Consider the following 12936-nt stretch of genomic DNA (forward strand, 5'->3'; position numbering starts at 1 on the left):
CAGGCAATGCAGGCAATGCAGTGATCCATCCAGTAAAACTGCAGGTTGGAACACACTGCTCATACGAATGATTCTACAAATTAATTCTGAAAAAAGAAAAAAGAAAAAAAAAAAAAAAATCAATATCTTTTTTTTTTGCAGAGGTAGCAGAAGCATGATGGAAGGAAGGTCATGGGAGTGAAGTCTAGGTGACATAAGTTGTTCTTACATGGGGCTGGGCTATCTCTGGAAATCTTCCCCAGCGATGAGCCAAACTTGATGGCAATTTGTCGCATTTTTTCCAAGTCACCACACTCTTCAGCATCCAGATATTCATTCTGGGCTCGCAATTTCTCCACATCTGGGAAGAAATCTCGCTGGATAATCTTCTGCACGCTCTGTTCATAGTAAAACAAAAACACACACATTGTAATAGTCACTATCATGATATTCTTAGGGCACTACACAGCGTTCAGCCTACGATGAAGCAGTGTCACAGTCAGATACCCAGCAGCCTGATGACATCACTTGGAGTCTATACAGCCATTGCTGAAGGATGTCACTTAACAATGGCTCCATGCAGTGCCCAGCTTTTCTATAACATTTAATAATTCTAAGCAATCTCAATCTTCTGGTTATATAAGGTAATTTGTAATACAGGATGCAAATCATAGACATGAGTAAGGCGGGAAAACTTCTCTTTTATACAAGGCTTCCAGTTTTTTTTGTTTTTATATACATCCTAAAGCGTTTCTCTATTTCTGTTAATTTCTAAAACAAAATGGCGACCTCCAGAATGTAAGTGCTCTTTTTGAAAGTATGACAATTAAAAAAAAAAAGAGTGGGTGTTCCCCAAATAGTAGAGGACATGTAGGTGTCTGTACTACACTTATAATGTGTTCAGATGAGTGTGCTGTATATAGAGTTACTAACCCCCGATAAGCATCTAACTATTGGTGTACATTGATGGGCTGAATGTGAAAACATACTACCTGCAACTTCACTTTCTCTTACAAAATAGCATAAACGAGTATACAAAGTCATAAGTGCAAAAATATAATGATGGATAAATACAAAAGGACATGTTAAAAAAAATACATACAATAAGCTTGGAAACCCCAGTTACAACTCAGGACTCCTGGTTCCAAAGTAACTAATGACACCCCTGTACCCAGCACTAAACGAAAGCCAAAGCAATACAACCCACTTAATTGCTCACAATAACTATTCATGCTAAAATAATGATTACAACTCCAGTGCCTTCATGGGGACTTTCCTCGGTCGCTCGCTCTTTCTATGCACCATGGTTTGCCCCTGCTCCTAACAGCTGCTCTCCTTCAAGACAATATTTTGTTTATCTCCGTCCTTTGCCCCAGTACAACCTCGTGGCTGCCTTCCCTGAAGACAGTCTTTTTGTTTGTTACTGTAGTTTGATCCAGGACCTCATGGCTGCCCTCCTTGTCTCTGTGGTTTACCCCAGTGCATCTTAGCTGCCCTCCTTCCCTTAGGACATTAGTTAGTTTGTCACTGTAGGTTGGCCCAAGGCATCATGGCTGCCCTCCCTGGCTCCGTGGTTTACACCAGTACATCTTAGCTGCCCTCCCTGAAGACATTAGTTTAGTTTGTTACTGTAGTTTGCCCCAGGACCTCATGGCTGCCCTCCTTGTCTCTGTGGTTTACCCCAGTACTTCTTAGCTGCCCTCCCTCCCTTAGGACATTAATTCGTTTGTCACTGTAGTTAGCCCCAGGACTTCATGGCTGCCCTCCCTGTCTCTGTGGTTTAACCGAGTACATCTTATCTGCCCTCCCTGAAGACATTAGTTTAGTTTGTTACTGTAGTTTGCCCCAGGACCTCATGGCTGCCCTCCTTGTCTCTGTGGTTTACCCCAGTACTTATTAGCTGCCCTCCCTCCCTTAGGACATTAGTTAGTTTGTCACTGTAGTTTGCCCCAGGGCCTCATGGCTGTCCTCCTTGTCTCTGTGGTTTACCCCAGTACATCTTAGCTGCCCTCCCTCCCTTAGGGCATTAGTTAGTTTGTCACTGTAGTTTGCCCCAGGGCCGCATGGCTGCCCTCCCTGGCTCTGTGGCTTACCCTCGTACATCTTAGCAGCCCTCCCTCCCCTAGGGCATTAGTTAGTTTGTCACTGTAGTTTGGCCCAGGGCATCATGGCTGCCCTCCCTGGCTCTGTGGTTTACCCCAATACATCTTAGCTGCCCTCCCTCCCTTAGTGCATTAGTTAGTTTGGGACTGTAGTTTGCCCCAGTACCTCATGGCTGCCCTCCCTGTCTCTGTGGTTTACCCCAGTACATCTTAGCTGCCCTCCCTCCCTTAGGACATTAGTTTGTTTGTTACTGTAGTTTGCCCCAGGACCTCATGGATGCCCTCCCCGTCTCTGTGGTTTACCCCGGTACATTTTAGCTGCCCTCCCTTCCTTAGGACATTAGTTAATTTGTTACTGTAGTTTGCCCCAGGGCCGCATGGGTGCCCTCCCTGGCTCTGTGGATTACCCTAGTACTTCTTAGCTGCCCTCCCTCCCTTAGGACATTAGTTAATCACTGTAGTTTGCCCCAGGACCTCATGGCTGCCCTCCCTGTCTCTGTGGTTTACCCCAGTACATCTTAGCTGCACTCCCTGAAGACATTAGTTTAGTTTGTTACTGCAGTTTGCCCCAGGACCTCATGGCTGCCCTCCCTGTCTCTGTGGTTTACCCCAGTACTTCTTAGCTGCCCTCCCTCCCTTAGGACATTAGTTAGTTTGTCACTGTAGTTTGGCCCAGGGCATCATGGCTGCCCTCCTTGTCTCTGTGGTTTACTTCAGTACATCTTAGCTGCCCTCCCTCCCTTAGGACATTAGTTATTTTGTCACTGTAGTTTGCCCCAGGACCTCATGGATGCCCTCCCTGTCTCTGTGGTTTACCCCGGTACATCTTAGCTGCCCTCCCTCCCTTAGGACATTAGTTAGTTTGTTACTGTAGTTTGCCCTAGGACCTCATGGATGCCCTCCCTGTCTCTGTGGTTTACCCCGGTACATTTTAGCTGCCCTCCCTCCGTTAGGACATTAGTTAGTTTGTTACTGTAGTTTGCCCCAGGGCCGCATGGGTGCCCTCCCTGGCTCTGTGTTTTACTCTATTACTTCTTAGCTGCCCTCCCTCCCTTAGGACATTAGTTAGTTTGTTACTGTAGTTTGCCCCAAGGCCGCATGGGTGCCCTCCCTGGCTCTGTGGTTTACTCTAGTACTTCTTAGCTGCCCTCCCTCTCTTAGGACATTAGTTAGTTTGTTACTGTAGTTTGCCCCAGGGCCGCATGGGTGCCCTCCCTGGCTCTGTGGTTTACTCTAGTACTTCTTAGCTGCCCTCCCTCCCTTAGGACATTAGTTAGTTTGTCACTGTAGTTTGCCCCAGGACCTCATGGCTGCCCTCCCTGTCTCTGTGGTTTACCCCAGTACATCTTAGCTGCCCTCCCTGAAGACATTAGTTTAGTTTGTTACTGCAGTTTGCCCCAGGACCTCAAGGCTGCCCTCCTTGTCTCTGTGGTTTACCCCAGTACCTCTTAGCTGCCCTCCCTCCCTTAGGACATTAGTTATTTTGTCACTGTAGTTTGCCCCAGGACCTCATGGATGCCCTCCCTGTCTCTGTGGTTTACCCCAGTACATCTTAGCTGCCCTCCCTCCCTTAGGACATTAGTTAGTTTCTCACTGTAGTTTACACAAGAACCTCGTAGTTGCCCTTCCTGAAGATAGTCTTTAGGTCTGTTACCCTGGGTAGCTTCGGTGCCCAGTGGCTACCCTCCATCAAGACAGTGTGTGACGTTGGTTTACACCCTCCATGTGGAGTGTGCTAATTCTTTGTTACATTAGTTGTATTCAATGTTCACAATTAAGGGTCTGATTTCGACTCTGGCGGAGGGGTTACTTTGTCACAAATGTGACTGATATTCCGTCCGCCATATTACAAGTTCCACACGATATAATGGAACTTGTAGTATGGCGGGCAGAATATTTCACCAAGGTCATAATCAGGCCCTAAATTATTACTTTTTTATAATAATGAGTGATTAATTAAAACCATTTAATGTGTGCACTGATACAATAAGTCAGTCCTTTAAACTTTCATCGAAGTTGATTAAAGACAACAAAGAGTTACTTCTGACTCCTCCCATCTTTATATGGCGCACCGGGACGGTTCCACTCCTCGCTTTAGGACAAACATTTGAATGTCTCCAATAGATCTTCCTCCGTGGACGATGCATAGCCCCTGTTGCTGGCTTTCTTGACGCATAGCATGTTAACCAATAGTAAAATACATTTAACAAACTGTATATTCTAAACTGTTTTAGTCGGGTTTAAAGCCTTTACAATAGCCTGCCTACATGTCCGCACCTTCATGTTGTTAAAAAACAATTTGCATAGCAAAGGTCTGTTGTCCTCAAGAACTGCAGGGCATAGACACACAATGTGCAATATTGTCTGTATTTCTTTTTTAGAATCTATATTTGTTGTTGGGGCCTTGTTTTTTTCCCCATTTTGGGACAAAATCCAGTGTTGGCAGTGCCCTCAGCTGGGATGCAGTGAACTTACTTTTAATATATTTTGAATAATTCATCCCCAGGTATGATAATTTCCCTGGATCATGGCAGGTGTTCAATACCATCCAGGCATGGGAGTGCAGCGTAGTTCCATTTTTTTTCTGCAGTATGCTCAACTTCTGGACGCTCATGTTTACCGCCTTATTGAATTCTGTGTGGTTAATGTATAGATTCCATACCTCCTGCACATACAGGTTCTGAAGGGTTTCTTACAGTTAAAGGCAGATGACTGATTTGTTACTTTGGCCAATTATTTCTTACCATATGACTTTTTTCTAGCAAGATCACTTTTGATGCTCTCCATTTATGACAGAGCTTGAGAAACGTGCCCTGTCTGGCAACAGATTGTTTTAATAGGCCCCATTTAAAGTGAACCTGTCCCAAGGAGGCCATTTGTGGTAAACGGGAGGTGGATTTGTAAACTTTTGCACCAAAGCACCCCACAGCTTGGCATCTGCTTCCAGGATTATTTCATTCTTGTATGTTATTGTTGGGACGCATTTTGTCTCCATAGCTTGGAGGACTGCGTACAACCTGTAACCACAAAGAATTTTGGATGAGATTATCAACACTTATAATACAGCGTATGCTTTGGTTTTGATGGATTCCTTTTGCTGCACATAGGTGCCTCTGGAATCAAACCAGACACCAATGTTCTCCTATTTTGAGACTCTTTGATGTATTCCGGTTCAATCGACCATGTGCCGGGTTTTTTGATACTCTTTCCAAAGATGATGATTTTAATTTTAGTTAGGTTGATTTTGAGTTTCTTTGACACGGCATACACACTGAGTTTATTAATGAGCCTCTAGAGGCCAGCTCTGAGACATTACGGTTCCTGGAGAGTCTTCTTTGGGGTTACTCTGTGCTCCCTATGATAATGACCTCACAATACATGTCCCTGGAGTTATACCAGTCCATGAAGTTATCGCAATCCATGGGGCAGCTCTGACCATCTTCATGGTTTCAATGTCCATTCCTAGAGGTTATCCCATTCCATGGGGGTGCCCTACCTGTGGCTGTCTCTCTTTTTGCTGTCTCCCTTTTTTCCAGTGCTATCATTGTGATGATGGGTTCACAGAGCATGTCTCTAGGGTTACTGGTGTCCCAGGGGATGCTCCTTGACTGAGCTCATGCTGCTTGACCTAAGTCGTGCATCACCCGGCCATTAGGATGGTTTCAAATTCATGTGAAGTTACCACCTGTCCCTGGTGGTGCCCTATGTGTGACAATAACAGTCTCTCTTCAGGGATGTGGAATTCCTATCGCCCGGGACATATTGTTTGAAACAAGTAGGCCCAACCCACTGCAACACAAACCCTTTGGCTGCCAGTTTACAGAGAAAGGAACTGTCTGCAGTTGAGGTAATATGTGCGTCTATAAGCTAATGGTGTTGGAACTTGTATTTATGGTTCATTATTGAAAAGCCTTTATTATTAGGGTGAGTGCTGTATAAAATGTTTTAAGGGTACACTGCACTACTGACAGTGGTTCCAGTAAAAAAAAAAAAAAAAAAGTGTACACACATTTGAAAAGTTTGACAATATTCTCCCAGAATGCTCTCTGATTACATGCAATTGTTTGTAGAAGCTTGTAAGCAAGAGTGATGATTCTTTGCTTTCAAAATAAAATGTTCAGACAAAAAAATGCAGGTAGTAAAGGAAAATCTATTGCTACTATGAACTTTTAGGTGCTATTTCTTTTTAGTGTAATTTAGTAAGATGTGTTGCTGCATGCTAGTATTTCCAAAAAATGTTCCTAATGGGAAATCCGTGTAATATTTTCAACAACATAATAGGAAGCATGAAAATAAACAAGCACTGGCAAAGCCAACTGACCCAACATTTGTTGTGATTCTTCTGGTTTTGTCAATGCATGTCTTGTTTTGACTTGGCTTTTGTAACACTTTATTGTTGTGGGAGCTGCCAGGCCCTCACCATTGTAACGAACACTGGCAAAAAGCAAAAAAAACAAAAAAACGTTTTGGTCTCAAAAAGCACACATTGCCACTAGTGGCGTAACAAAGTTCCTGCAGTCCCCGCGGTGCAGGGGGACCCACTCAGCACATCATCTGCCCTATGTGGGTCTGAAGGGGCGGGGGGCCTCCATGTTCTTTGCAGAGGGCCCCCCTCCAGTTTTGTTACTCCACTGATTGCCACAGTAGTACCTGGCACTGAAAAAAAACTACTTTGTGTGCCAACATTCTCCTTGCGGAACCTCAGAATGCGATCACTCACAGTAAAGCCAGCCAAGAAATAGAGAGGGAAATAGAATATTAATAAAAACAAAATGTCTTGGTCAACGCCAGACTTAATTAGGGACCCAATTCTTAAAGAAAGTCACAAAAGGGCACCCATGCTAAATGTCTTTGAATAAGTGCATTTCATGAATTCACAAGAACTTACATGAGTAGACAAGGAAATCGTACTCAGAAAATATCTGTGAACTGTATTTTAGCACAAGCACTTATGCATGTGTAGATTTGCTCATACGAAAATGTATTGTGCATTTACGAGTTCACGTTGACTCCAACCACTTTTTTTCCCAATCCTGAAAGAACTTCTACTTCTGCCATTGTCAGGCGTAAATTTCCAACCTTTCTCAGTATGGGGAAAGATTAAAGAACAGCTAGTGAACATCCTTAAAACATGCATGTTAGTAAGTTTGCAGACTCAAAGGCATTTCAGCCCTGGAACTATTGCTTATTGCTTCCTCCAGCCCCAGTATGTAGATCTGTGGAAAAGTAGCAAAATAAAGAAATTGCTATAGTAGGGATTGACATTGCAAGTATTCAAGTCCTACTATAGTACTTGCCCTGGCATGATCAGAGAGGCTATTATCAGAGCTCTTACAGAATGAGCTTGCTGCCATAATTTGTCACCGGACTACATGGCACCAGAGGGACAAATAGATTTTTTTACAGGACAAGTAGATTTAAGAAGCAACCTGTCCCCTGGACAAGTATATATTTTATGAAATTCCACAACCCTACTCTTGCGGATGCTCTCCCATTGTTGATGGTGGTGTTTTCATAGCGTACGCTCTCAGATTACCCCCGCATGTGCGGTGCATTACCTCCTTATGAAAATGATTGTATTGTAATGATGGCTTCCCAGTGTCCCTGAATTACCTATGATTATGTTTACAATCTTACACTGCACTTCCCACAATTACCCCTAGAAGCGCTCTCCCTGATAACCGTGTATGTTCCCTCCGATGCTCAACATAATATGCACTGATGGTCTGTTGTTGGTCAGTCCTCTGAGGATGATGATGGTCTCACTGTATATGCCCCATGGTACTCTTGTCTCTGGAGGCGTTTTACTCAGTATGTGATGATGATGGTCTGCTTTAAGGGTGCTTTCCCTTGTAATAAAGCTCGCATTTGGTAAAACAACAAAAATGACACCTGTACATGAATGGAAACTAAACCAAAACCTTTATAACCTAGTTCACGGTTAACTAAGTAAAGCCAAGCCCTTCTGCTTTATACTCAAAGACTCTTGTTGATAGGGCTAGTCAACACTGCAAAAAATACCTAATGGCAATTGTGCACCCTGAACTGATCTTGAAACGATAGACCACGTATTCACTACACCCCAGATTTTTTACATCGAGACCAGTGCCTCTAAGATCTGTTCACAATGCAGTGCAGTTAATCAATAAGCACATTCTACCAGTCCTAAGGTCCCTGAAATGCTCCCCATTGACAAAGCATACTTAGGACGGTATGTATAATATAAAGCCTGTACACTGTAACACCCCAAATTACTTAGCACATAAACTACATGTTGTAGTTGAAAACAAAATATTGTGAAACAAAGGAAATTCAGAAACAAAGGAAATTCAGAAAGAAAAAAAAAAAAAAAACACATCATCTACAACCAGTATACTCTAGGCGGGCAACACCCAAGATGCAGAATAACATTCTTCCCGAAATGGAGAATCTCCTTCATACAGAGCTATCAACAGAAGAATGAAAGGACTCCTGCTCCCACACTAATTGCCCAATAAAAGTATGTTTGCTTCCTTGCTGCTAAATCTGTTCTTTGGCAAGGATTAGCTGTATGTCTGAACCTCATATTGTCAACTACAATTTGCTTCTATCTCTACCTATGTATAATCTAGCCTCACTCCAATATAAAGCGCTCTGGCATCAACTGATGTGGTCTGCTCTATAGGAAACTTCAAAAACATAAATAGGTTTTTGTAGTACGAATAAAGGGTTACCCCTGTCAAACGGGGTGTTCTGCTCTATATGTGAAGATGGTCAGCTTGTTGTACTCTCGCTTCTTACAGTACAGTGGATGGGGAACAGTTGTGCCTATAATGAAGAAGGTTTCAGCGAGAAAGTCCAGTAATCACTCCAGTGACTGAGTGCTAGCTGCTCCTGTGATGTCACCCTTGGAACGGAAAGGGTTACAGTGATTGTTCTGCCTACAAGAATGAAGGTCTCACTGTGTTAGGGGTACTCAGCTGCCTGTGACGTCTCACTTGGAAGGATTAGAGGGGATGCTCTGCATACAAGGAGAAGATCTCAGTGCATGTCACACAGATTAAGCCTTCGGCTCTAGGTACACAACTGGCAGCTGCCCCTGTGAATTTTCCCTTAGAGGGGAAGGGGAGAGCTCTGTTTACAAAGGTGATGGTGTCACAGTGCATGCCCCTGTGTCTCCCTTGGGGGAAGGAAGGAGAGGGTTGGGTGAGTGGAGGGTCCCATGTATTACCCCTATGGCTGCTGGTGCTCACTTGGAAGTTGCCTCTATGGGTTGTCCCTTAGCTTGAAAGTGATGGGCTCAAAATGCATGTCCTAGGACTACCACTGTGACTGGGGTGCTCAGCTGCGTCAGTCAGATCTCGGGGGTGCTCAGTTGATGATGGCGTCTCTTGGGGGCAGGAGGTGTTACTCCTATGATGACCCTACAGTGCCTGTCTCTGATGATGCTTGTTTCCTTGTGGCTCTGCTGTCTAACCACTAACAGCAGCCTCTCCTTTGGGAAGGGGATGCTCTCCCCGCCACGGCCAGGGTCTCACGGTGCATGTCCCCGGGACACCCCATACCCTGCCAGTGCCCTGGGCCCTCCCTGTACTGCCACAGGCTGGCGCCCTCTCCGCACTCACCTCGATGTAACTCTCCTCGTCCAGCACCTTCTTATTGTCCCGAGTCGTTTTCTGCTCCTGCCCCCTCACGGCCACCGTCGAGTCGGTTGCCTTTACGGCCACCAGGGACCGAGATCCGGAGGCCCCGCCCGAGCCGGCGAGCTCCATCACGGGAGGCCGGGGATCGAGGGCGATGCTAGGCCGGGAGCGTGGAATAGAGGTACAAGTCAGCGGTGCAGACCGGGAGGAGGGCGGGTGAGACTCTTCTACACCCCGGAGAGTACGCGTCTGGGGAGGGAGACCGAACTGCGGCGTGGAAAGGGAGATACACCGGGCATCATTCCTCCTCGAGCGCCCCAAATAACACAACAAACTACAAATCCCTTGATCCTTTGCGCTGTCATTAAAGGCGGGGCGGTGCCGGATTCGGTTGCTATGCCTCTTGGGATTTGTAGTATCACCGTAATTTTCTCAGCGCTGTCAGTGGTGGGAGATAGGTCAAATAATTAGGATGTTACGAAAAGTGAAATTGTAAAATAACATTTTACCATTAAATTAATTGAATTACATCTAAATAATAAAATAAAAACTTACATAAGCAACGTTAACATTAGACTAAAGAAATCATAAAACGGTGCTACAATTAAACTATAAATCCCTTAACCAACAAATAAAACTCCGCTGATCCAGTAGTCTGTAATGGAAATGAAGCTGTGGCTGCAGTAGCTCAGTGGGTTGCCTGCCTGCTGCGGATGCCTGTGTGTTCGTAAGGACAGGGTTTAAAAGTGCTTCTGTGCTATCTCAATGTTTTAAAACTTCCGAAGTTTATAACGCAAGTACTGTTGACATTAGTTACAGCTATAAGGAGAACAATTATTTAAATCCAAAAGTCAATTTTGTTTGCGGTTTGTTCTATAAATTATTAAAATATATGGGTTCTGACATAGAGTAAGATGGTAGCTGTGAACTTGTCAGTAGCTGAAACAACACCAACATCTCTGGTCGTTGAACCACTCTATTTGGAGTTCCTTCAATGGGCGATGTACCCTTGGTCAATCCTCACCAATCAGCCTAAGGGGGGTTCTTTGATGTACATGTTTTGATTGGCTCCAGCTAGGTATTGTGGTGCATGGTGCTGGAGTAGAGGTTGGAGACCTCTCATAGTAAACACTGGTAGGAGAAAAAGGGTATTCAGATGTGACGATTACCTGTAAGTGATTAAATCATTATGCAGATAATACGACATATTGTGATATTATTAATTCATTACTTTGACATTTTTAGGTCTCGGCAGCACATACATTGCATGCGCTTTTGCTTGCGAGAGATAATGTATACAACAAGGGGCTTGCAGTAAATTCATTGGATTCATTGTCACTCTTAGTTGCTGCCTTCTAATTGGCCAACAGTTGTTGGCTTTACTTTGTCTTCTTTCGGCTGGAGCATGCACCAATTACTGATTGCTTCAGTTTGATTGCTGTCCTTCCACTGATCGCGCCGTGTTCGAGGTATTACTTTAATTTGTTATTCTTCCTTGTCGCCTTGTTGAACCTCTTGCCATTTGAAGCTCAGCGACGTAACAAACCTTGAACCCTGCTCCCCTGCAAAATACATGGAGGGGTCCCCCCAAGCTCCAGAACCAGCCAGGAGCTCTTAGGCCAGGGGCCCACAGCGTGTGCACAGAGCAGGAGGGGGGCCCCGCACCACGGGGACTGCGGGGGCTAATATTACACCACTGTTGAAGCTTTGTTTTACTATCCAACACGCACTTCAAACAAGCCCTTTTCTCCTTTGAAGTGGGTCTTTGTTGTGACAAAAGATGCTATCTGCTCCCAAATACATGTTCACTAAGACATGGACATGGGCACAATTGCTTCAAGTGATAGGATTTATTGCCAAATTACATTTTTTTGTCTTTTTCATGTCTGAGCAGATTAACTGATTTGCTTAGAATCTCCAGGGTGTTGTGCCGAGATCTAATAAACATTGACAAAGCCAATAGGTCTCAGCTTTGAGACTATTGGCTCTGCCATTGCCTTTTGTTCCTGCTGAACAGCATGGGCATTTCCAACTTTGGCAATGATTTATAACCATGCTGTATAGCAGCGTGGCTGCTGTGCAGCATGGCTAAAAATAATAATATAAGAAAGAACTATGATGCAATCAGATCTCATGCACTTTTAAAAAAAAGTGCATAAGCCCTAGCTGCATCATAGTGCGCTTGACATTAGTTTTAGCCTCACTGCTAAATATCCGCGCTTCTGTACAGCATGGCTACAAAACATTGCCAATGGCTGTCATAGGCAAGACCGATTTGCTTTGCCAATGCTTGTTACACATGTTAACAATGTATTGGCAAAGGTTTGACTTCATTTGTACAAGTGTGACAATCAAATACAGCAATAAGCAACTGAACCTTTACAAAGCCCCATAAACTACAATGCAACACATGCCTCCAAGTTTTTAGCAAATTAATCTGCTTGAGCTAGATACAAACTTTTTTTTGTTAAAATCTACTAATCATGTAGCAGACGTTTGCGTATGTGTCAAATGCAAATGTATACTCATGCAGAAAATGCCGCAGAACTGCACAGTTCCACCCTCCAAGAAAATTATATGTTAAGTAAATTTTTAGGGTGGATCCCCTCATTTATATGGTCTTAAGTTGCATTTAGAATCTAGGTGTCTTTTACAGTTCTGAAGTTTTCATTGACTGAATTAATAGTCAACTGTGAAAAATGTGGTTGATCATGTTTGCATTGTTTTCGGAAGAAGCCATTGTTTTATAGCCGGCAAGGTTGAGGGCAATTCGTTTATTATTTAGTGTTAGATCATTTATATTGTAAGTGGCAAGCTGGACCCTGTAACATCTTAGCCCATTTTGTAACTTTGATGCCCTACGTATCTAACTTTATGTTTTGGAGCAATGTTGCATAGTTGATGGTGCATGTTTAATGTGTATTGTTGCTATGGGTTGGTGTGAGTGTAAATTGACCTAGAAGTGCCATTGATCGCTTAGCCAACATCATGGCTTGGGACATCCAGGAAGGCTGCTATTACACAGTATGCAAAGGGCTGGTATGAACATTTACATACACTGAGTGTAGGCATTTGGTTCTATGGGTTTTCCTGAACCTAACAGAGCCAGACGATGGGTGTCAAAATGCCAGGGGTAGCGGAAGTGACATCACACGCCCTTTGACCTCCACTTTCACTCACACACACATACTTATGCATACATCCAAATTCACACTTATACACACACTGTCTCA

At 44.0% G+C, this 12936-nt stretch overlaps 1 protein-coding gene across 1 annotated transcript in view; it reads right to left on the reverse strand.

Moving 5' to 3' along the window:
• ESS2 (ess-2 splicing factor homolog) overlaps positions 1-10042 on the reverse strand; it is a 35438-nt gene extending 25396 nt beyond the window's left edge. The window contains exons 1-2 of the mRNA XM_069215198.1: positions 9686-10042; positions 209-377 (exon numbers count right to left, since the gene is read on the reverse strand). Of these exons, the coding sequence (XP_069071299.1) occupies positions 209-377; positions 9686-9832 (316 nt within the window). The 5' untranslated portion in view covers positions 9833-10042. The remainder of the gene's footprint in view (positions 1-208; positions 378-9685) is intronic.
• Between the last annotated feature and the right edge of the window lie 2894 nt (positions 10043-12936).

Source organism: Pleurodeles waltl, chromosome 11 (genome assembly GCF_031143425.1).
Source record: "Pleurodeles waltl isolate 20211129_DDA chromosome 11, aPleWal1.hap1.20221129, whole genome shotgun sequence".
Lineage (NCBI taxonomy): Eukaryota > Metazoa > Chordata > Amphibia > Caudata > Salamandridae > Pleurodeles > Pleurodeles waltl.